Source organism: Hoplias malabaricus, chromosome 10, assembly GCF_029633855.1.
Source record: "Hoplias malabaricus isolate fHopMal1 chromosome 10, fHopMal1.hap1, whole genome shotgun sequence".
Taxonomy (NCBI): Eukaryota; Metazoa; Chordata; class Actinopteri; order Characiformes; family Erythrinidae; genus Hoplias; species Hoplias malabaricus.
In genome coordinates, this window is record NC_089809.1 from 21,338,829 (window position 1) to 21,364,026 (window position 25,198).

Consider the following 25,198-nt stretch of genomic DNA (forward strand, 5'->3'; position numbering starts at 1 on the left):
GCAGCTCCGACAAAACTAAACGGCGTGAATGATTGGGGGGTCTGTGTTTCCCTTTGTTAAGGTCTTACGTATAGCTCTACTGTGACTAAATTTACTAGAGTTGTAAGACTAAAATAGTGTGGACTTAAATACTGGGCTGGAAGGTAAGCACATTGCATTCCATAAACAGTGGAAACACTTATACTATGTGACCTTATTCTGCTCTGCTGGAATTTGTGCACTGTTCATCTATGGGAATAGGTTTGGAAACATTGTGAAGAATGAGCTGAAGGTACTGCATGGAATGAGCTCTAGAAAAATCAACACCTCTGTCTTCCACATCGTGGGTGTGCCATAGTTCCAGTTAACTGCCTTAATTGCTCCCTGCTGCTTACAGAGGCAGCTTTTCAATAATAATAAGGTTCAATGCAATTGTTACAACCAATAACAAGATAAAATGTTTGCTAGCAACTAAGCTAGCTGAAAATACAGCCTGCGCTAGTTGAGCTAGCTAGCATGGTAATCTAAAATTTCCCCTGATCTAGCAAATGTCAAAGGCCTGAACGTGGCTTAAATAAATAAATAATAATAAACTGCACATTTGTACACATGTAGTCACCAACATTTTTGGCTTGCATTATTGTAGTCAGTCCTAGTTCATTTACAACATTTTACAAATACTCATTTTAATTATGGTACAGATGTAGGTGTATGAGTCTTGCTCAAGGACTCTAACTGGTATAGAGAAGTGTGGTTACCTGGGTGAGGAGTCAAACCCTAGTCTGCCAAGAAAGTAGTGGTCTTACCCACTATTCTGTATCATCGCCCGTAATATCTGGGATGGTTTTCCAGCTTTGAAAAGCATTAATTTATATATAATTTCTGACTGATTGTGTTCAAGGGACACCCAGAACACATGAATACTGCATACGTGTGTCCTCTGTAGGCCACTACACCTTGCATGGCTGTTATTCCATCCTATAGGTCAAGGCTTTTTCACTGGGCCTGAGCTGACAGCTGGCCCTGTGTGCTTCCTGTCTGTGAGGCTCTGCTTTTTGGCAACCTCCGAAACCCAACACCCCCAGCTCAAGCTAAAATAATCTATCTCTTCAAGCCTGAGGTGGCAGCTGTCTTTCCTTGTTTTTTTTTTTCCCTTTCACTAGCTATAACAGCTCGTCCCCCAAGTTTCCATTGTGCCTTATTAGCTATAGAATACAATCCTCAGCATCAGGGACATGGACCACTTTACACAGTGCTAATCTTTGCTCTGAAGTTACATAAGGGCATTTTCCAAGTTCCAAATTACATTACCTCGTGTCGTACAGCAACAATAACTGAGCTGAAAAAGGCATGTGTAAGCTCTAACCCAGCTTGTCTACAGACAAATTACCTTGATGTAATTAGAACAGGAGAGATATGGCTGTGTAATACAGTTATAGAGGAGCACCCAGTCTCAAAACTCTCCCTACCCAGCCTTTTCCCTTCCTCGTAGAAGTGCATACACACACATACAAACACCAAGAGGAAGTCAAAAAGAAGCCATGACTCAGGTGTCTCATCCTGCAGCTAAGTGTAAGGCACAGCGCAGCAGGATTTCACCATGACAGTTGCTGACTGCCCTTATTCAGCTTCTCAATCACATTCTGCCTTAGAACACTGACATAGCATTTTCATCACTGTGGGTCCACCTGCCCACATGCAGCCCTTCGGTCAGCAGGGCTAAAACGGCCTCGCTCACTTGGCTGCCTTTGGTCAGCTAAGTGCACTAGCTCCAAGATGAGAAACAGCTTACATTGTTTCTGCCCCAGCAAAACTTGGCAGCCCCATTATATTCATTAGTATTTTTTATTTATTATATATATTTTTTTTACATTTTCCTGTACATTGTGTGACAATTTCATGACCGGTGGACTACTAGAATTGGTACAAATGTATTTGAATTAAAATCAGGTTATCCCTTTGCCTAAAAAGGTCATTTCAGAGATTTGAGGGTGGACACAACAGCACCAAACTATTGCACAGCACAGCTGCTAAATATAAAAATGTTTTATATTTGTAATGACACTGTACTTACCTTTACAGAAAATCAATAAAAAATAAGCTTTCATACAATATCATTTTAAGCTTTATTTTGATTTCATAACAATACAGTATCAAACATAAGAACTTTATAAGAATGAATTTACCCTCCACAATAGGACAGAACAGTCATTGCTGCATTATATCTCAACTTGCAACTGCACCAGTGGATGTATACTGTGCCTCAGTGCCATTTTCTGTGTATAGTGTAATATACGCCAACAACATGTCCCCAACTGCTGAAAAATAAGATAACAGTCCATGAGAAAGCTAATGCACTTTGCTAACAGTCATCCTTGATTCAGCAAATAACAGATGCCCATTATACTGGAAATATTCATACATGTACATTAAACCATTGCAATACTGCATTCTTGTTCTATTCAGTGAGAGTATACAGTAACAATAACATGCACCATAACAGGTTCAAGACACTAACTGTTCATATAGTATACATTAGATCTGCAGACAGGTCAGGTGTGTCACCCCCAGAAATCATTAAGTAAGGAGAGGTCTCCATAGCAAAAGCTGCTTACAGCTTATGGAAAAACATAGCTTACTCTATACTGTATCAAAAATGTTGTGTGCCACTTAAATACAAGAAAAGCAGACTAATGAGTATAATATTTGCTCTATGCTATAATGATTTTTAAGTGTGAATGCATGCGACATGTCCAAACTTCACTGTTAAGAAATAAACAGTCTGTAACTGGTTAATCATTTCGGTTCATTCCAACAGTCTTTAGCCTACTGATAGCAGCGATAGACTTCCCCTGCCAAAGCTGACTGACAGTACAGAAATCTTTTATAACAGTTTCAGAGCCTTCACATATGATACAGTTACCACCTGAAACAACCTTGGAGGCAGGACCCAAAGGATCGAGGTGTTGTTTTTTTTTTGTACATTATCATATCTAGTAGCATTTACAACATATAGAGAGTACACAAAAGACAGCAATATCAGCAATACCAGACGAATCAACTTAAGAACAATGGAATATGCCAGCCTTGCTCAACCTGGGGATAATGGTGGAGAGGCTCCAATGATGAGAGGACTCTCTTCACAGAGTTCCTGAGGTATAAATGTGAATGTCTGGCTAAAATCTAACCCTGGCCTTTACAAGGCTGTAGTCAAAGCACCTCCAAATAAGGCTTCAGGCAAGAAGCTTTAGAAACTTTAGCTTGCTCAAATCTTTCTATTGTTTTCCACAGAGAGGGGCTTTTCTGACCTTGCAGCTTGACTGATGTTTTCACAACCATACGCTTGGCTTAGCAGCCCACCTGTCTATGGAAAAGATCAAGGACCTGCTGAGCAATAGCATCATGGACATAGCTCAAAAATAGAGCCAGACTAATTAACTGAAAACTTTCTAAAGTGATGCTTTGTTTTCAAGATTTGGTCAAGCCCCGTGTTCACCAAACTATGTATGTAGCTTTAATGAGTCAAATGGTTTTCTTTCTTTCTTTCTTTCTTTCTGTCTGTCTTTCTTTCTTTTTTTTTTTTTTTTTTTGCTTTGCATACTTGTAAGTAGCTTGTTGCCACAGCTACATCATTCTCAGCCCCATGCAAAATTTGTACAGTAACTTGTTCACATTGCAGTTCAGATACACAGCACCCTGGGCAAAAAACAGCAGAGTTGGACCACGAGAAGGTGGCCTTCTTGAGGAAAAGTTCTACATTGAGGTATTGAGAAATGGGTTCTGGCCTGGGCTGGTCTTTTCAAGACAGCAGGCTCTCCAGGCTCTTAGCATGGCAGACCATCTAAGCTGAAAGTTGAGCCAGGTGCCCAGCACCAATGAGAGGAGGCTGATCAGAGAACGGCATCTGAAATCCTGGCTGAGTTTTTAAGACAGAGAGCGATGGGTCCTGTGCGTTTGCCATGACTGAGCAGACTGCTCTTCCCCAGTGAGCTACGTGATGTCTCAGCAGCATTTCAACAAAAGGAGCACATTATATATATTCTTATTACTTCTTATTACACCCATCAAATGTATTTTCATCACGTCCTTGGATTCTCTTAGTTTGCAGTCTCTTGGGTTACCTGGATCTTGTTCCCTGCCGCTCACACGAGACTGTGGGTTCCACCCTTGATTTTTTTATGTTCTCATGTAAAATACTTGCAGTTTGTAGAGTCTATGAAGCATTCAGATGTGCACTTGAGATGTCCATATGTCCTGAAGATGTTAGGGATAAGAAAAAGATGAACCGTCAATAAACAACTTTCCCTGTAATTCTAAATTATTGGCTCAACATTTGGATTTCATTGGAGAATGCATGAAATGGCACTTACCCAGGCAGATAAGATTTGCAAGTCTGATATCCAAAATCTTTCCCATCACACTCCTCTGCTCCCTCATAACGATAGCCATCCCCACAGTATGCATGTCTACACTCTGACACACAAAAAAAAAGAGTTGAAGGGAGAGGACAGATAATCTGTTCCCTGAAAGGAAATGGTCATTTAGAAGCCATACTTACTGATGCATCCATCTGTGACCACTTTGTTTCCATCATCACACTCCTCTCCGTTCTCCACCTGCACAATGCCATCACCGCAATAACCTTCCATGTCTGGAGCATGCTCTATTGACTGGAATGGTGTTAGCTGGGAAAAAAAATACAGAGTTCAGAAACTTAACTGAATATTTCAGCATTCAGGTGCTCTATTAATATGCTTTCAAACTGCTTGTTCAGAAAATAAGAACTGTACAGAGTGAGCTGTACCTGAATTGGCAGCCATCCATCAATGTCCTTGAAATAAAGAGCCCTCTGGTCTTTGCGGAATGCCAGTGCATTATCAGTGTGCAGACGGTCCAGCTCCTGTTCATTATTCACCACAAAAATCTGCAAATAAAACATTCTAAATCAATAAAATAGGAAAAATGCACTATACAGGGGCTGGTCATAAAATTAGAATATCATGAAAAAGTTTATTTATTTCAGTAATTCAATTCAAAAAGTTAAACTTGTATATTATACACATTCATTACACACAGACTGATATATTTCAAGTGTTCATTAATTTTAACTGGATGATTATAACTGACAACTAATGAAAACCCCAAATTCAGTATCTCAGAAAATTAGAATATTGTGAAAAGTTTCAATATTGAAGACACCTGGTGCCACACTCTAATCAGCTAATTAACTCAAAACACCTGCAACGGCCTTTAAATGGTCTCTCGGTCTACTTCTGTAGGCTACACAATTATGGGGAAGACTGCTGACTTGACTGTTATCAAAAACACAACCACTGACACCTTACACAAGCAGGGCAAGACACAAAAGTTCATTGCTAAAGAGGCTGGCTGTTCACAGAGCTATGTGTCCAAGCACATTAATAGAGAGGCGAAGGGAAGGAAAAGATGTGGTAGAAAAAAGTGTACAAGCAACAGGGATAACCGCACCCTGGAGAGGATTGTGAAACACAACCCTTTCAAAAATTCACTGAGATTCACTGCAGCTGGAGTCAGTGCTTCAAGAACCACCACGCACAGACGTATGCAAGACATGGGTTTCAGCTGTCGCATTCCTAGTGTCAAGCCAGTCTTGAACAAGAGACAGCATTAGAAGTGTCTCGCCTGCTGCGTCTCGTCCACTGTGTTTTCTGAGGTCCATGGTCAACGCCTCCATCTACCAGGAAGTTTTAAAGCACTTCATGCTTCCTGCTTTTGACCAACTTTATGAAGATGCAGGTTTTTATTTTCCAAGAGGACTTGGCAACTGCACACAGTGCCAAAGCTACCTGTACCTGGTTTAAGGACCATGGATGGTATCACTGTTCTTAATTGGCCAGCAAACTCGCCTGACCTTATCCCATAGAAAATCTACGGAGTATTGCGAAGAGGAAGATGCAATACGTCAGACCCAACAATGCAGAAGAGCTGAAGGCCACTATCAGAGCAACCTAGGCTCTCATAACACCTGAGCAGTGCCACAGACTGATCGACTCCATGCCACGCCGCATTGCTGTAGTAATTTAGGCAAAAGGAGCCCCAGCTAAATATTGAGTGCTGTACATGCTCATACTTTTCAGTTGGCCAGCGTTTCTAAAAATCCTTTTTTTGTATTGGTCTTAAGTAATATTAAAATTTTCTGAGATATTGAATTTCGGGTTTTCATTAGTTCTAATTTTATGACCAGCACCTGTAGGTTCAGAAATGGCATCACTGAAAGAAAACAGAAACATTGGATTGGATATTTGTTTTTACGTGAATTAACTGAGTAACTTCTAATCAGCTTCTGATCAGAATCTTTAAATCAGTGCCTATGTCCAATGATTTGTACGTAAATATCTGCTAATGCAAAGATACACTGGTCAGCCATACACTAAAATGACATCTTTGTTCCTAAACCCAACTGCAGATTTTAAACACTGTTCACTCATTGGCCACTTTGTTGGAAACTCTTGTGGACACGTCTACCTTCTTGGTCCACCTTGTAGAAGCAAAGTCAGAAACTGTAGCTCACCTGTTGCTGCACAGTTTGTGTTAATAATCCTCTAGTTCTTTGTCAGTCATCACAGAAAGCAAGCTGCAAGCTGGATATTTCAAGTTGGTGGACAAGTTTTAGTACAACAAAGACACTGGGGTGTTTAAAAACTCCAACAGCCCTGCTGTGTCTGATCCATTTAAAGCAGTGCACCACTGTCACTGCAGAGCTGGGAATAATCCACCACCCAAACAATGCCTGTGGTTGTCCTGACCATTGGCATTGTGAATTGAGGCTAAAAAAAAGTATTCAAAGCAACAGGTGGACAACTGTCTGTAAGTGCACATTTGTATGGTATGGAACATGTAGCCGATACAATGGACAGTGAGTGTAGAAACAAGGATGCTTTTATATTGTTTTATATGATCGGTGTATAACTGTTTCCTATATTACTGAGAAATGAAAGAAGTATGTATAAGGATTAAAAATTAAATTATACATATAGATATTTTAATGCAGTCACCTAATATTTGTCTAAACATTCTGCTGTTCCAAATGAAATAAATGTATCACTAAATAACAAAGAGAAACATCAGTCAAATCTTAACAGGGGTCCAATGTTAATATTTATTTAGGAGCAAATATCTGCTTATATCAATATGATGCTGATCATATTCTGCATCCCTGATTTACAAGACTTTTATATTATTTCATGTCTAAAATATACTGTATACTGTTACAGGATAAATGATAAAAAGATCTAGCAAACAGTAGAAATTAATGTGCTGGTAAAGTGTGACACTAGCTTACCGCTGGCACTTTGGGGTAGCTGCTCCTGAACGAGTGCTTGTCAAAAGTTGGGTTGTTGATATTCATGGGAGAGTTACAGCCACAGCGGCCTGGCATGCCCGGCTGCCCTTTCTGCCCTTTTGGCCCCACCATGTACAGTCCTGGCAAATAGATGTTCACTTTCATCATTCAGACAAACACCCCTCAGTTTAGATGAATATTTAAAATAGCTGGTCAATGATTCAAAGTACTTTTTATAAGAGCAGTGAACTGCAGCAGCTCTCTAATGTGCTGCACGTACTTAAATTGAGCCAGAATCAGAATATGACAGCAACTGTCACATTAAGTATGCAATGACATAATGCTTATGGGGATATCTCTTGACCATTTTAAGGGAGTGATGTCATGGTATTGGGATCCAGTAGGGCAGATCACGTTGCTCTCCTGCTAAAAAGATCCCTTGGTGTGACATCCTGTATGATTTAAAGTCCTCTTAACTCTGTGAACTGCAATCCCTAATTCTCCTTCAGCTTTTCACACGGAACCAAAAGGTTCAGACAGTAGTATACTGTTCCCCTGCTATGTTCTTGACTGGTATAATTGGCACAGACCTTTCCTGAACATTAATTTATTGAAGATTATCAGATTGAAAGAAAATGACCCTGAACAAGCAGGAACTAAAGATACTTTATGGTGGTTGTTTGTTTGTAACACAATCAGTTCCTGATATAGGCAAGCAGAATATGCTATTTCAAGTAGTCAATAATAATAATAATAATAATAATAATAATGAAATAACTGTCGTAATGATACTTTCAACTCCTTTCAAATATAAACATTCGACCAGTGCTGTAAATGTAATTAAAATGTTTTACTTAAGTAAATGGGTCCTTACCCTGATCCTCTGAAATGGATGAAAAATGTATTAAATGTATTAAATTAGATGTAAGTACAGAAATAACCAAGGTACTAGTAAGCCAGTTCAAAGCTATTTTCTTCTGTAATGTCAAATGACATTTTAACATCTTAACTCTTAATTCAAGACCTTGTAACAGATTGGCATTAATATAATCTCTAACCTGAGGCAGGCAAACCAGGAGGACCTGGATGGCCAGGAGAGCCCTGAGGGCCTGAAGGTCCCATAGGTCCAGTGAGGCCAGTGTCTCCCTTTGCCCCCTGAAAGTGAAAGTAGAAAAAAAATCTAACTGTAACTGAGAAATGAAAAGATTAGTGATGTTGAAGATGCTTCTAAAGGGGACATCTACGATTGTGGGGAATTGCAATCTCTCTGGTTTGTTTATGTTCCGAAGCGCTGTTTTTTTTAAGGTTGAAATGTATGATTGAGGAGGAAAAAACTGTTGTTTGTATATGACTGAATTTTGATTTGTCTGTAATATTTTATTCACTGTTTCAATTACCACAGTAACTTAATTGTACCTGGAGTTGTTTCGTTTGTAGCACCTTGGGTCTGTGTTTACTTTGTGTAAATGTGTGTAAATGTATAGTGAGTTCCAACCTATATAATCCGAATCAAGAAAAGTAAGTCAATATTACCCACATATGAAGCAGCAATAAACTCATCTTTTTTATGATTTTCAATGTTTGGAGGAATCTTTGCCATTTCTTTGCTTTGAGCAGAGACAGAGGAAGCCATGCATGTCTGACAGAGACACCTTGTTTTTTATACTTGTTTACTGATATTAGAGTTTCATAAATTGGACTGGAGAGTTAGCAAATGGTGAGGAAACATCTTCAAATTATCTTGAACGTCGCCTTTAAGAAAAATTGCATAAAACATATCTTTATATATATATATATACACACACACACAAACACATACATACACACATATTCATAGGCAGTCCCTCACCTGTTTGCCTCTTTTTCCTGGTCGGCCAGTGGGACCTCTGTTTCCTGAGAATCCAGGCTCTCCTTTTGGGCCCATTTCACCCTGATGAAAAAAAATCACATTATATTATATTAAATTAACTATCATACCGATCACCATTAAATTAACAAAATTTTTCTGACTATATGGTATTTTAAAAATAATAGAAGACTAATATACATTATATTGTATTCTGTCTCACAAAAGTGCTTGTGTGACTGCTTTAATTTGAGGGTAATTATATCAGTTCTCTGTGAAATATTAAAAAGATGAACTCTGTATCTAAATAAATACAATACATTTCTTATTCCTTACCTTCTGTCCAAGCATCCCTGGCAAACCCATTGTGCCCTGAAACACAGAAGAGTTGATTATTAATCATTAAGGAATCACAGTGTCATGTTTCACTTAAGACTTTGTCTAAAACGAATGATTTAACCGCCTCACCTTCTCACCCCTCTGGCCACCCTCACCTCTTTCTCCTATAGAGCCCTACAACATGGGAATAATTGTAGTGAATTCTTCATCCTATGATGTAAAATAAAAGGCATACAAACTAATATTCTGCAAAATAAACTCACCTTTTCTCCTTTATATCCTGGCAATCCCTGCAACACCGAAACACCGTGTGTTATTACAATGGAATTTACACGTCCAGAAAAGCTTTAGTTGTTATTCTGAAGCGTTGGCTGAAGCAATATTTCAGTTTAGTCAGATGTTTTTGATTTGTGATAGCACACACCTTGGGTCCAATTGGTCCTCTGGCCCCAGGCATGCCCATCAGTCCCGGGTCACCTTTCTCCCCCTGAGAAACACATCGTACATTTTAGAGTGTGACACAACGGCTACACAGACAGCCTGCCACTTCATATTATATACTGATAGATTGTCATAGATATGTTTTACCTTTCAACCTGCAGTAAGCTGAATAAGAGTATATCCCAGATCCTAGTGAGCTGCTATCAGGGTCTGTCACTGTTTCTGTCAGGTTCGGTGTCTTTAACTGTGTTTGGGCTTGTGTTTGCAGCCATGTGTTCTGTCAAGCAGTCATGTGACTGAGCTCACAGGTGATTCCTCTTCTGTTATTATTTAAGCTCTGTGTTTTCAGTGGGTCATTCATTGTGTGTGTGTGTGTATGTTCAGGTCTTTCTTCTTTCTTTTTTTTAGTCTCTAAATTTCTCTAAGTAGTGTATGATCGTGTACTTTTTGTGTTTAGAACCTTCCACTTGTCTCCTGAGATCCATTTGTAACAGCTGCCCTATTAGTCACTGTCTACACATGCAACATTTCAGCTGATATCCAGCCATATAAGAGAGGTTAGTGGGACACATTACTCAGACAGAGTTCCAGACAGAGATCAGCTTTTATACTTGTCAGCTTTCACAATATCCTGTTTCCTCCCCTCAACTTGCAATCATCTTAATGTATACAGGTGTGAGTCATAAAATTAGAATGTCATGAAAAAGTAGATTTAAGTGAAACTTGTATATTATACTCATTCATTACACATAGACTGATATATTTCAAGTGTTTATTTCTTATAATTTAATGATTATAACTGACAACTACTGAAAACCCTAAATTCAGTATCTCAGAAAATTAAAATATTACTTAAGACCAATACAAAAAAAAGACTTTTAGAAGTGCTGGCCAACTGAAAAGTATGAACATGTACACACTCAATTCTTAATTGGGGCTCCTTTTGCCTCAATTACTGCAGCACTGCTCAGGTGTTGTGAGAGCCCAGTGATTTTCTGAGATATTGAATTTGTTATAATCATCAGATTAAAAGAAATAAACACTTGAAATATATCAGTCTGTGTGTAATGAATGAGGATAATATACAAGCTTCACCTTTTGAATGGAATTACTGAAATAAATAAACTTTTTTATGATATTCTAATTTTATGACCAGCACCTGGACACCCTTCTACTGTACACATTTTTAGCATGATTATATAATTCACTCTAGAGGAACAGAGAAATGGACAGGAGTTTGAACATGTTGTTATCAGCTGGCAAAAAAAAAGACATGCACTATTTGCCACAAACATATCTGTGGTAAAATTTGCTCTACACCCTGAATGGGGAAAACAAACATGTTCATCTTCAGAATCAAAGTCTTGCAAACTGCCTCAGTGACTAAGGAAACATTTAATGCTCCCTTAAAATTACATCATAATAAGGACCCTTACTAAGGACCATATTTAAGGCATTTAAAAATTGGAAGAGCATACTTGTGGCAAGTGTGCCAATTATGATGTAAAATGCTGCCTATGTAGAGAGCTCACAGGGAATTGGGAAACACCCATAATGTAAAAAAGACATTGTATAAACAAACAAATAAATAACTCACCTTGGGCCCACTTGGTCCTGGCCATCCACTTGGTCCCTGTCTCCCTGGGAGTCCAGGAGGGCCAGTGCGTCCCTGGAATAAAGCAAAGTGAATGTGGATCTTCTGATCCAGACTTATTTGTGTAGTACAATAACATGAAATTATCTAACATTAAATCACATTATAACATTAAAAAATGATATACTGAAGGAAAGGAAAGAAAACCAGAGCTTCAGAAATACGTGTGTGCTTTGTAGATGAGCCTAATTAGTTTGAGTGTCCTGATTTCGGCATTTATTTTATTCCTTAAAAAAAATCAATGTGCAGCAATCTTGGTATTTGCCTGTGAGTTCAAAGGCAGGACAATAAATGTAAGGTGAGGACAGTGTGTCTCCAGTGTTTCTAAAAGGCAAAGCGATAGAGAGAGAGAGAGAGAGAGAGAGAGAGAGAGAGAGAGAGAGAGGAATAAGTAGAACAAGGCCCATCACTCTGCTGGCTTTAATTAAATGATGTGCAGGGGGCAGGAGCCAGGGCTTGTGGGAATGCCAATGATTTATGGGGCAGCTTCAGCACTAAGCTAAATTGCACTGCAATGCTGCAAAGCTACTTCAACCAGTGCCACCATGTTTTTTGTTTTTTTACTTCTCAAAGCCTACAGTGTTGTAGCCTTTCTCCTGTTCCATTTGTCCTTCATCCATCCTGGCTTTTTACTGGTATACCCTTCCAGGAAACCACACCTGTGCATCAGTGAAGGACCCACAGGGACGCTGCTCTACAGGCTGGACTTGGTTTCTTAGTGACCACCAACAACTCTTACTGTTAAGTACAAAATGGTCAGTCTGCACTCTGTGCCCAGTGGTCAGTGGTCAGTCTGCACTCTGTGCCCTGAGTATCTATGGATAGGGTTGCATTTACTTAAAATGTCATTATGAAAATGTTGTCTGCACTGTGTGTACTGTGTGTGGGTGTGTGTGGTCTGAAGGAACTGGGCCAAGAGTGGGAGCCTTTCCTTTTTTTGTGTGCAAATCCACTTAGGAGAGAAAATGGAATGGTTAATGCAGTGTCTCACCTTTTGTCCGGGTCTCCCAATTTCTCCCTGGCAACATGGATGAGGGGAGTGGTGTGGAGAGGAAATAAAAGAAGAGAGGCACTGCATCAATGTGCTGCATAATGAACAAAGTCTTGATTGCAGCTGTACATTGTCTCTCATTAGAAAGCACTATAAAGATTCAATGCTACGACATCAAACAGACAGACAGAACTAAACACAAGTACAAACATATCTTTAACATCCTAAGGCATTTCTTTTTCTTTTGGCTTAGTAACTTAAAAATGACATATACATCTCTACTATAAATAACAATATAAACTTATGCCTACAAACAATTCAATTAACAGAGCTAGATTTCACAGGTTGAAATGATCTGATACAACCGCACAGAAGACAAATAAAATAATCGTAAAATATATATATTTAATCATAAAATAAATGTAAAGCACACCTTAATATTTTCAGTTCATATTGATGTGTGTGTAGTACCTTTTCACCTTTTGGTCCCTTTGGTCCTGGTAATCCAGGTGGACCCTGTGAATGATATTAAGATGATGCGAATGATGTGAATTAATTTTCAAACATGAGAGATTAGTCATTATGAAGCTTTAACAAACATCTTTGCCATGATTCAGAACATAATAAATGTTAATGTTACAAAGACCTACTTTATCTTCTCAACAGAATGTTTTCTCTTACTCAAATATACTGCTGCTGCCCAATGAAAAACATGTATCTCCTTTCTGTCAATTTTTATGTTATTACATCATTTGAAAACATCTGCCCTTCACATTGTAGTAAAACAATGAGTAAAAACAAGTTACTAAGATTTAAGATGATTTCTTATTCTAAGGTATACCTTTAGCTGTGTTACACTGAGTTTAAGATGTTAAAACACATTCTTCTCTTTAGTGGAGTGTTGAAGGAAGTTAAAGTTCAATGGCTTCTGGGAAGATAATGAAAATATCCATTTTCACTGTTGCTAAAGTGATACTGTATCATGAATCAAGCAAACAAACAGCCTCTTTATTTAGTTTGAGCAGCAGACTGGACTCAGGAAGCTGTGGTGAGGCATAGGCTGTTTCTAAGAAAGGTGCGTGGGGCAGTGCTGGGCAGAGCCAGGCAGTGGAAAAAGACTATTTCCGTCCGCTCTAAATGTAGCGCGTTAATGGGTCGCCATGTCTCAGGGGGGACTAAACCCTGTGAATCCATGTCACTGCAGAAAGTGACCAGAGGAAATCACATGGGACTCACATGCTGAGGGGGGAAGCACCCTCAGATCTGACCAACATACAGCTGACTCAGGACTTGACACTTCAGAGGAGCTTTCCACTACTCACTATGAGTGAGCCAAGGAGATACTACAGCTGGACAAAGCTAGACAGCATTCTGGTAGACACACAAACTGGTTTAACGGAGGGAAGTATAGGGAATGCATTGCTCATGGCATAAGGCACATGTCAAACTATACAATGGAAATGGATAAAATTAAACCTTTTTCCTATTAAACAGATATATGAAAAGAAAAAATCATATGTGATCTAATGGCCATTAGCCTTTTAATCAGGGAGGCATTCTCTTCCTATTCCCACCAAGCTATCAATTTCCAAAACTACTCATTCTGGTGAGTATAGCACAACACAATATATTCACTGAAACAGTCATCATATCAGAACCCAATATATTTTTATATTTGTATTTTGTAATCTGGCAATTAACTAATCCATGGATGGAAATAATCAGTCCCTCTGTGCCATACCTACCAATGATTAGTAAAGTCCTGCACCAGAACCTAATTGATTTAAAGATATTTTCCCTGGAATACCTGCACATTTTGGTCTTTTCTTGCTGTTGTCCAGCTAATTATGACCATATATTTGTACTTTGTAGTTCTACAATTACAGATTGTAGTCCATTAAGCTCTGCATATGTTGTTATCCCAATTTCTCCCCTATTTTTCAATAGTCAGGACCCCCACAATGCCACTATAGAGCAGGTATGAATTGGGATGTAAATCATTCTGCACATGGATCATTCTCAGCACTGCAGTGACAATGATTTGGTGATGGTGTGCCGGAATGTGTAGATGCTGAAGTTTTTAGACACAGTGCCCTCTTACTGTAATTGTAGAACTACAAAGTGTATCTATGACTGGTGTAATTTCATAATTCTGTTTTGGAAAAGCGGTATAAATAACTTTTATTAAAGGATATGCAGGTTTAGACTTGCATTTCCTACGTTTTGGTTTGATCTTAACAAATAAATTTAATTTGAAAAGAGAGGTTTGTACCTGAGGTCCTGCAGGGCCAGCTGGTCCAGGTGGTCCCACAGAGCATCTGGGCTCATGATTATTTTCGTTTGTTCTTTCTGTATCCCAAGTACTGCCATCATCATTCTATAGAAAAAGCAAGTGAAACTTCCTCATTAACCTTGAAGAGCAGGCCACCAACAACTTAATGTGAGTAGACAACTGCACTTAGAATGTTTAGTTTTTTAAAAACGTACTTTTAATTCATGATGTTGATATAGGATGGGCTTGTTTTCAACTTTATTTTTTATTGGAAATTGAGAACAAACTGCTATGAGGACAGGACAACCCTTGCTTTTCAGTTGAATTTTCAGAACTTATTAAAGAAAGATATCTGAGCTAAATGAATAAAATCTTACCTGACTGGTTGACTTTTTGGTCTTTGACAAATAGATGTACAACTTTTGTTCATAAAGCCAAATCAAAATTGAATCTTGATAAATTTGCAAGGAATCTAAGCAATCTATTTGTCCCAGTCCCATCATCATACAACCTCCCTAAGCAATTACAAGTGAACCAACCACTAGTTACAGGTAGAATGTCAATTGTGAACTGTTTTAACCAGTGTTTTATTTTCTCTGGGTCAAATCAGAATATGTTTGATCACACATATACAAGTGTAAAAGATTGGTATCAAATTAATTTTACACCACTTACGGGAAATTAAGTTTGTCAAACCTTAAAAAAGCTATATACCACAACTCTGCAGAGTCTGATGAGATGGGGCCTTTATTAGTTTTTTAATCTTGCAGCCAATACATTGTTGAACCATTTCCTTAGACTTTAACGTTGTTACTGGAGCAGAAGATTGTGCATGAAGTTTGGAAATCTACTATAGTTCAGCCATTGTGGAAATTGGCTGATCCCTTCAAATGAGATTTATTGCAGAATTTCTAAATGGTCAGTATTGGCTAATTTATTTATTTATTTTAGATTTATAACATGTACCAATTATTTAACTCATCCCTGAAACCTCTATGAAATATGGTTGGGTTCTCCTTTATTGCTGAAGTCACTGAATACACTGGGTTATTTTTCTGTATAAATCAATTATTGGTCAGCTTCCTTCATAGTTTGTATAAATTGTATAAATTATATTTCACTGGATATTTCAACAGTTAAATCTGAATTCAGAAAGACTGCTTTTAGTTACAGTTTAGAAACATTTTAGATTGGAGCAGTTTATTTCTTTGAATTGAAGGTTATTGTCTCAAATGTTCACACATATTTTTGTTCTTGTTAAAATATATTTGTATGTATGTGTCTCTTTTTTATTTATTGTTGTTTAGGGTGTAGTATGTGTTTATGTGCTGCTGTCTTGATTGGGTCTATTTGTAAAAAGATTTTTGATTTCAAAATCTTTATGACTACCCTTAAATAATGTTTAAAATAATTTCTAAACTTGACTTGGTCTTTGTTATTGACTTGTCAGTCACAGAAACCTCTTTATTAATGTTTCAGCTGACATTTACAGTTCACAGTTTCGTAACCACAAGGTATCACTATCACCCTAATGATTTTACGTACCAGTATCATACGCAAATGTTGCCTACTGCCATTCTAATGATTTTATGACTATGAAGAAATCTCGTCTCATCTACTGCTACATCAGCCTCTCTTAACTTGTACCTCAGACCAGCTGAGCACCTGTGGGGACCATAAGAAGCTTGTGGAACTTACCCAAGGATAATATCACTGTAACTGAAGTGAAAGTCACATGTCTTACCAGAGGCCTATGCCATAGTGAAGGGGGTGGGGGGAACAGGGGGGGTGGAGGCGGAGCAAGTAAACAGCACGGGTTGAATTTCTTTCTGGGTTCCAGCCCCTCCAGATCTGTAATTGAAGGGGAAATGTAAGAACATGTCAACAAACATACAGCAAAGTAGTGGGACGGGGTAACCCTGCCATACAGTACACGTGGTGCTGGGGGACGGAGAGCGACAGCTGAGTCTGAGGCACACTGCCGTACAGCAGTTAGAGCATTATGACTCTACTGCTGCTCTCCAAAACCAGTTCAAGAAACACTTTAACTGATACTAAAACAAGTGGCAAGCAGACAATTTACAACAAACTACTTTGTAGGTCTGTTGAACATTTTTTTTTATTTCTATTTTTTTCTCAGAGATCCATTTATAACATGTGTGGCATTTGTTACTAAAAATTAACAATTTTTATACAACAATTTCCAACTTATTTTAATCCCTCAAAATTCAGCAGGTTGGTTTTGTTACTGTACGTCTAATTCATGTTTGTATTAGGTGTATAAAGCTTTTTGTTTTTGTGTGTAACGTAAAATTGGACTTCAAAATTCAAACATTCTCCTGCTCTTGCATAGTATTAAAAAAGACAATTGTATCTTCATTTTTAAAAATAAACCTAAATATTAAGCCACTTGATAAAGGCAAGCAAGAAAAAAATTGTTCACTACGTATTAATTGAGTTTCATCAAGGAAAAAGCACTGCAAAAGCATATGCATTGATTTCTACTGGTCTTGGGATGATAGTGAATACAAATTTATGTGAGAGTTCATTTTAGATTATTTAAAGATGGTGATATTGATGTTAGAGATCTTGAACACTGCATATTAATTCTTGTGGCGGAAAATTATGACAGAAATAAAAAACTGAGTCTCTGAGTCTGCATCAAGTGTAAGAACAATTTATTGGAGAGAATGCTATGCGTAGCACCTTTTCCCTTTCCAAGAACCGTTTCTCAAACAGACTTTTATACCTGTAATCCCCCATTCTCATTATCATTGCGTTTATTTTTACCTTATATGGCTACAAGCCAAGTTACCATTTGTTTACTCTCTTTCCATATCAATCACATTCTGATGTATTCTGTTCTCAGTATGGCTACAAGCCAAGTTACCATTTGTTTACTCTCTGTGGCCCGAGGACAAAAGGAATTGATTGAACGGAAAGTGTCAGTGTACTGTTATCTTGAAATACATGCACACACATAAGCCTGCTGTCCACACAGAGAATTGAGGAATGAAACAATCCCAGTTAGACAAGCATACATGGTCATTGCTGATTAAAAATAATAAACAAAAATACCTCTATTGATTATGAATCAATTCAATAAACAAATTCCATCACATAATTTTTACTTTTACACATTTACTTTTACTTTTTAATTAGTAATTTTAATACTATGCAACATTTCTCATAAAATGACAAATGATCAGATCAGAATGTTTGAATTTTGAGTTACAATTATATATTAAACAAAAACACTTAAAGCTTATTTGTATACCTAATAAATAAAAGCACTTTGAACTTATTGGCTGTGTGAACTTCTGATTGAGTGGGTGGAGTTAAAGGCCGATGTGTGTAAATATAAACTCAGTTGCTGTAAGCAAATATCTGTAATTTGTCATTTCTCTTTATTTATCTGACAAATGTACAAAAATGTTTTCATTGTTTTAACTGAACAACTTGACTCTATTTTGTAAACACATTCAGAATTTGTTACCTGCATCACACTCTTAAAAGTTGAGACTAGGCATTAAGAGTGAGAAGTTTATTGAATATTCAAGTTACATTTTTTAAAAACATTCCCCCGAAAAAATATAGTACTTTCATAAAAGCACTAGAATTTTTTAGATAAATTATTTAAAATAATAATAATAATCTTAGGTTCCTAAAATGTTTTTACTGTACAGTATGTGCAAACGTACCAATGACATAGAGGTGATTATTATGCTTTTAGAGAGACGTATGCTGCCATTAAGTTGACATATATTTCTAGGCAATTAAAGGTTTCTAGTGAGAAATACAATAATACCGACCACTACACTAACTTCGTGTTTACATCCAAATCATTAGCAAAAAACATAATAAACCCCTTTAATGGATTATATGGTTTATTAAAAGCTCTTCTAGAGATTTTTAGGCTCGACACAGGAGCTCAGAATTTAAGGCTGCACTATTTATTTTGCAGCTTTATATAAATATGAAATTTCAAGAAGTATGAAATTTCAATAATGATTTAAAAACAATAATAACCAATTAGAGTTACATAAATCCAAAGGAAATCCAAAGAATTATTATATTGCATTTTTGATTTTCTAAGTGACTTATCAAAGGTAAATAATTCTGGTCAAAATACATCTTTGACATTTTCCCAATACTGATTCACAAATGTGCTTTTAAAAAACTGCATGGAGAATGCAAACAAAAATGTGATGTGATTTCATATTATTGCAATACTACTGTATAAATATAATGGTATATGGAAGCGAAATGATAAAATTAATATTTATGTCCCATAGAACTAATGTGTCAACTATCAATTGCTTGATTGTTGACGAGGCCTCTTTCTAAAGAACAAATCAAATGGTCCTAATCTATGGAAATATGTGAACACTGAGAGTGTGGAGGAAGAGACTGGGAAAACTCTGAGAGCTGGTGAGTGGGGAAGAGTCCAGCGGTTTAATTTTCTGCTCAGACTCAGAATAAAATTGCCAGATGTAGTTGTTAGGACCAGCAAAATTAAAAACCATGCCGACACTGGCATGCAGTGTAGAACATAAAGAACCTGTAACTAATACTTGTGTACTGCATAACACAGATGCGGAGATGGAATTTACTACAACATACTAGTGTATTCAGATATTTATAGCCCTTAACAAAAAAGGACAAGACATTAATTTCAACAATAAAAAGAGTTCCAAGAGCCTCACATTTCCAATAAGTATATATCTGCAGGTTTGTAAAAGGAAGTTTTAAAAATTTAAATTAGAATTAAGAATTCTCCACAAAATAAAGTACCCTTATGGGCACACTGGTCAAATGACATATTTTATTGAATTTCTTCATTAAAAATTTTCACATAATCTATAGAGAATCTACTTCAACACAATTATGATTTCCTTACTAGTCTTAATAGTTTATATAAATATAAAATGTGGCCTGTGAAAAAAAAAAATATTCACTGTAAATATTTTTTCCTCCAATATGATAAATTTAGAAAATAAATTGAAAGGATGTACTATATCTGTATAATGCCATATCTGTGGTCTTAGCGTATGTCCCGTTATCAGGAGACTAATATTGTAATCCCCAGTGATGCCTTAGCCAACTCAAAGCTGGGAGTCAGAAGAGAATACAATTGCCCTTGTTCTCCCCAGCATCCCTCAATGCTCGACAATGCGCGCACGTGTTAGGCAGTTAGTTTGAAGAACGAGGAAATGGATGATTTAATGCCACTGAGGGAATCTTAGCTATAGCTAATAGGTGAGCAAATTGGTGTTTTTTAATATAAATAAATAACTTATTTAATTAAATAATTAATATTTTTTTAAAAATACACGACTAGAAGTTTCCAAATGTAAAATTGAAATTCTGAACCACATCACATTCTTTGCATACTAAAGAAAAACAACACAGTGCATGTGCAAGAGTGTTTTAACATAAACTGAAAATGAAAACTTAATTAATAGAAATCAAAACATTGCTGCCAATGCCCCTGAGATCATCAAAGGAAGCACTTCTTTTAATAGTTGAAAGTTCTCCACAGATGTTTCGTAAGGCATCATAAGTGGCTGGAATAATTAATAACATATTTAATGGATTTCTGTTCAAAGAAACAGGTAAAAAAAACATTTCATTTCAGAGATATCTAACAAATAGAACATTGTTCTCTCAGTCCACAATTACTGCAAACATTCAAATATTGTATATGTTTATAATTCTCCAAACTATCAAGTGAGTACATTGAAAAAATCTGCAAGCGTAATATAGACAGATAGAAGTAATACACGACTATGCACAATCTAGTGATACACAAACTTGAGTTGTCCTACCTGCTAGAAAGGGGAAGGCATTTTCAATGAAGGAGTATGAGGAGCTATAATGTAGAAAGAGGGGTAAATAAAGTCCAAATGTGAGCAGGAACATACTGCTGACTGCAGTGCACACCTCCAAAGGCTCTGACTGGCAAACTGAAGCTACACACCACTACTGTTCCTTCTCGTTCTGTCTCTCTCTCCCCCTCTCCCTTCCCTGCCTCTCTCAGTATCCCCACGCCTCCTCTAGGAGAGACTGCCAGCCCATGCCACAGTTAAATTACTCCCTTGCATTGGCCCTATGCTAAATATATAGAAGTCAGCTGCTCTTTGTAGCCATGATTAGATTCTTACTACTGGCACTGGCTTTGTTTTCACCTACAGCAGATGGAAATAAAGAAAACAAAACAGCTTGCACTCTGACATTGAGGTGTCAATGCGTCAATACATCATTCATATGAGCTCTTTACTACTGCTGTCCATATATACTAGGGACACTCCCCTCAGTGGAACTGTGGGCTGGTCATGTGTGCATGCTGGGATAAATTATGACCTTGCATCCATATTAACACAGGGACAGGGCTCCAAAACTCCAAACACAAAAATATAAAAATAAGTTTTATTGAAATGCCACCTTTTAAAACTCACTAATCCAGATGTACAAATAGCATTAGATTAATTCTTAAACACAGTATTATTTTTGTGTCAATATTCTCCCGCTCCTTCCCCCAGCTGTCTTTCAGGCAGGCTGTATTGACAAGCACAGAGGAGAACTTAAGGACTTTTTCTCTGCCTTAGAATTAATGACACAGCAATTAAGAAGAGGGCCACTCAAGTCCTGCAGCGGGAAGAGAAACACAATTAATGCCTTCTATTGGAGCTGCCAATTCATCAGCGTGTGTTACAGAGAGAGAGAGAGAGAGAGAGAGAGAGAGAGAGAGAGAGAGAGAGTCCTTAAACTTAATTTAAAGGGTCCAACAAAACACAACTAAATTTAAAACATCACCCACACTCATCCATCATAAAAACATTAATAAAAAACAATGGAAAAACAAGAAAAAAAATCTTCAAAAGGCTCAGTGGTGTGTAGAGGAATACTTTCAAACATAGACAGAATCACTGAATGACTCCATTAAATAACTAGAATTGTCCACCAAAAAATACAGCAGTGTTGCTTTTCTTTGTCTAAGGAAGACGAGTGAGGTAATGGTCTTGGACATGGAAGGGAAACAGAGTACAGGAAGACTTTAATTGACTGGAGGCTGAACTGAGCTTAACCAGAGCCTTATTCCAGCCCCCTTACCTCTGCCACAGACATCAAGCTACTGGAAACACATTTACATAAAATAAAAATAAGTATTATCACCAATGACAAAAAAACAAACTGTAAACTGTACAAAAGTGTACAAACCGGATTCCAAAAAGGTTGGGACACTAAACAAATTGTGAATAAAAACTGAATGCAATGATGTGGAGACGGCAAATGTCAATACTTTATTCGTAATAGAACATAGATCTCTCTGAATCCCAGATGGTAAGAGGATCACCAATTCCACCATTGTTGCGCAGAAAGATAAAAAAGTGCAGCAATACCAGAATGGTGTTACCCAGCGTAAAATAGCAAAGACTTTTAAGTTATCATCATCAACCATGCATAACATCATCAAACTCTTCTGGATGCTCGTGATCTCTGGGCCCTTAAAGGTCACTGCACCTCAAACAGGAATGCCACTGTCAAGGAAATAACAGAATGGGCTCAGGAACACTTCCAGAAAGCACTGTCAGTGAACACAATCCACCGTGCCATCCACCATTGCCAGCTGAAACTCTACAGTGCAAAGAGGAAGCCATTTCTAAGCAAGTTCCACAAGCTCAGACGTTTGCACTGGGCCAGGGGTCTTTTAAAATGGAGTGTGGCAAAGTGGAAGACTGTTCTGTGGTCAGATGAGTCACGATTTGAAGTTCTTTATGGAACACTAGGACGCCATGTCATCCGGACCAGAGAGGACAAGGATAACCCAAGTTGTTATCAATGCTCCATTCAGAAGCCTGCATCACTGATGGTATGGGGTTGCACGAGTGCTTGTGGCATGGGCAGCTTGCATGTCTGGAAAGGCACCATTAATGCAGAGAACTATGTTCAGGTTCTAGAACAACATATGCTCCCATCTAGACGTCATCTCTTTCAGGGAAGACCCTGCATTTTGCAACAAGATAATGCCAGACCACATTCTGCAGCAATCACAACATCATGGCTACGTAGGAGAAGGATCCGTGTACTGAAATGGCAGCCTGCAGTTCAGATCTTTCACCTATAGAGAACATTTGGCGCATCATAAAGAGGAAGGTGCGACAAAGAAGACCCAAGACGACTGAACAGTTAGAGGCCTGTATTAGACATGAATGGGAGAGCATTCCTATTTCTAAACTTGAGAAACTGGTCTCCTCTGTCCCCAGACGTCTGTTGAGTGTTGTAAGAAGAAGGGGGGATGCCACACAGTGGTAAAAAATGGCCTTGTCCCAACATTTTGGGATTTGTTGACAATGTGAAATTTTGAATCAACATATTTTTCCTTTAAAAGGTTAAATTTACTCAGATTAAACTTTTGATCTGTCATCTATGTTCTATTACGAATAAAATATTGACATTTGGATCTCCACATCATTGCATTCAGTTTTTATTCACAATTTGTTTAGTGTCCCAACTTTTTTGGAATCCGGTTGTAACTTTATTGTAGAAGGAGAAATCATACGTAAATGGCAATGGAATAAAGGATGTTCTTTTTAGTAGCAGATGGTACTGGACAAAAGGCAGAATTTTTGCCATAAAAATGACCAGTCAATAAATCAATAAACACAGATTAAATCAACTATATGCTTAGCAAAAGAACCAAATGGAATTATATTAGAACTCTTGGGACACCCACAGTATTGCCACCTACTGTACAGGTATTAAGTGATATTAGTCTAAGACACATAACACACCTAATCTTACAAAAGGCATTGCTTATTAAGTTCCATTATGTGACATTGTGGAGAAGAACTATAAATCATGCAGGGCAAAGTCAGTAAAACAGATAATTTCCTCTCGGGTGAGTCTGGTTCTTTTCACCACTCAATGTGACCAAGAACCACTTACTACTGCAGGAAAAAAAACTTGACTGATATGCAAAAGGACCAATAAAATGTCTGCTATTTTGTTATGGCATGTATAGGATGAAGCAGATAACCAATCAGAATGCAACTGGCAGAATCCTGACAGTGAGGCCAACTTAACGCACTGAAAGTATCAGACTCTCTGGCAACATGTGGGCTCTGTCTGTGGCTGAGACAGACAGATTAAAACACAGCTCTATAACAGGAACACTCAACTCCATGCAACCAAATATTCAAACTCTCAAAGCATCCCTAGTATCAGCATGGCCTCTGGGATTAGTTACAGTCACAACTTAACATGAAGACACATCACAACAAGTGCAAACCAAAGGACCATTGGGCCAGTGCTGGCCTGTAAGTAAGTCTGATTTGCCTGCCAAATGCTAACTCTAAACCACCTCTTAAGTAGTCAGAGAACAAACCAATCTAAATTTATTCCCTTCTATACTGATTTTTTTTCTTTTTAGCCCACTTCAATCCAACATTAGATGTATAAAGCAAAACGATTGGGCAGCCTTTGTCTATATCAGTGGTACTCAAAAGGAAAGTACTGGTCCAAACTTAAATTCAATTTTTTACAGAAGAACAACAAAACATTAGAGTGTGGAAAACTATCCACCTCACTTCTCTGTGATCTTCTGGAGCTTGTTAAAGTACACTAGGTTAAGCTTTGGTAGTTTTGAACGTGCCCTTCCATGACATCTCTCAGGACATACCTTATTGACTTGCACTTGTCAAAAGCTGATTAGCAAATCAATAAATGTCTGCTAACATTCATTGTCTGTAACCACTTATCCAGTTCAGGGTCGCAGGGTATGGAATCACTGGGTGCAAGGCAGGAATACACCTTAGAGGGAGCGCTAGTCCTTCACAGGGCGACACACACTCACACCTAGGGCCACTTATGAGTCGCCAATCCACCTACCATCATGTGGACTGTGGAAGAAAACCTGAGCACCTGGAGGAAATCCATGTGGACAGGGGGGAAAACACAACAAACTCCTCACCTACAGTCACTCGGAGAGGGACTTGAAACCACAAACCCAGGCCCCTGGAACTGTGTGACGCGACACTACCTGCTGCTCCATCTTGCCGCCCTGTCTGCTAACATCAAACCCAAAAACTAAAATTGTGTCTTCAAAATTGCTCTGCAAAAGTAAAGTAGTCAATGAAAAACCCTCATTTTGGAAATGAATGGACTGAAAAATGTGTTCATTTGTCTCATTTGGATTCTCTGGACATTTAGCTCTGTGGAAATTTCGTAAGTGGATTTCTAAGACTCATATAGAAGTACCTCTGGATGAGACCGATATGGGTGCAATAGAATCAGCAAACATTTCCACTTAAACTTTGGAAACATTATCACAACATATGGAAAATATGTTCAAA

At 37.8% G+C, this 25,198-nt stretch overlaps 1 protein-coding gene across 1 annotated transcript; it reads right to left on the reverse strand.

Moving 5' to 3' along the window:
- Positions 1-3,519: 3,519 nt before the first annotated feature.
- On the reverse strand, positions 3,520-20,765 carry colq (collagen-like tail subunit (single strand of homotrimer) of asymmetric acetylcholinesterase). The gene is made up of 17 exons (XM_066683821.1): positions 20,672-20,765; positions 16,588-16,694; positions 14,844-14,948; positions 13,043-13,087; positions 12,572-12,598; positions 11,524-11,595; positions 9,910-9,972; positions 9,749-9,775; positions 9,615-9,659; positions 9,483-9,518; positions 9,150-9,230; positions 8,359-8,455; positions 7,301-7,440; positions 4,784-4,903; positions 4,538-4,664; positions 4,350-4,452; positions 3,520-4,233 (listed from the first exon to the last, which is right to left on the reverse strand). The coding sequence occupies exons 1-17, from the start codon at positions 20,763-20,765 to the stop codon at positions 4,164-4,166; spliced, it is 1,359 nt and encodes a 452-aa protein (XP_066539918.1). The 3' UTR covers positions 3,520-4,163.
- Positions 20,766-25,198: the final 4,433 nt, after the last annotated feature.

Excerpts from the sequence above, each read along its gene's own strand:
- colq (XM_066683821.1), bottom strand. The coding sequence starts at position 20,765 with ATGTTCCTGCTCACATTTGGACTTTATTTACCCCTCTTTCTACATTAT. Across the intron at positions 16,695-20,671 it reads TGCCTTCCCCTTTCTAGCAG|ATCTGGAGGGGCTGGAACCC; the intron begins GTAGGACAACTC and ends CTTCAATTACAG. Across the intron at positions 7,441-8,358 it reads TCCTGGTTTGCCTGCCTCAG|GACTGTACATGGTGGGGCCA; the intron begins GTTAGAGATTAT and ends TCTATTTGCCAG.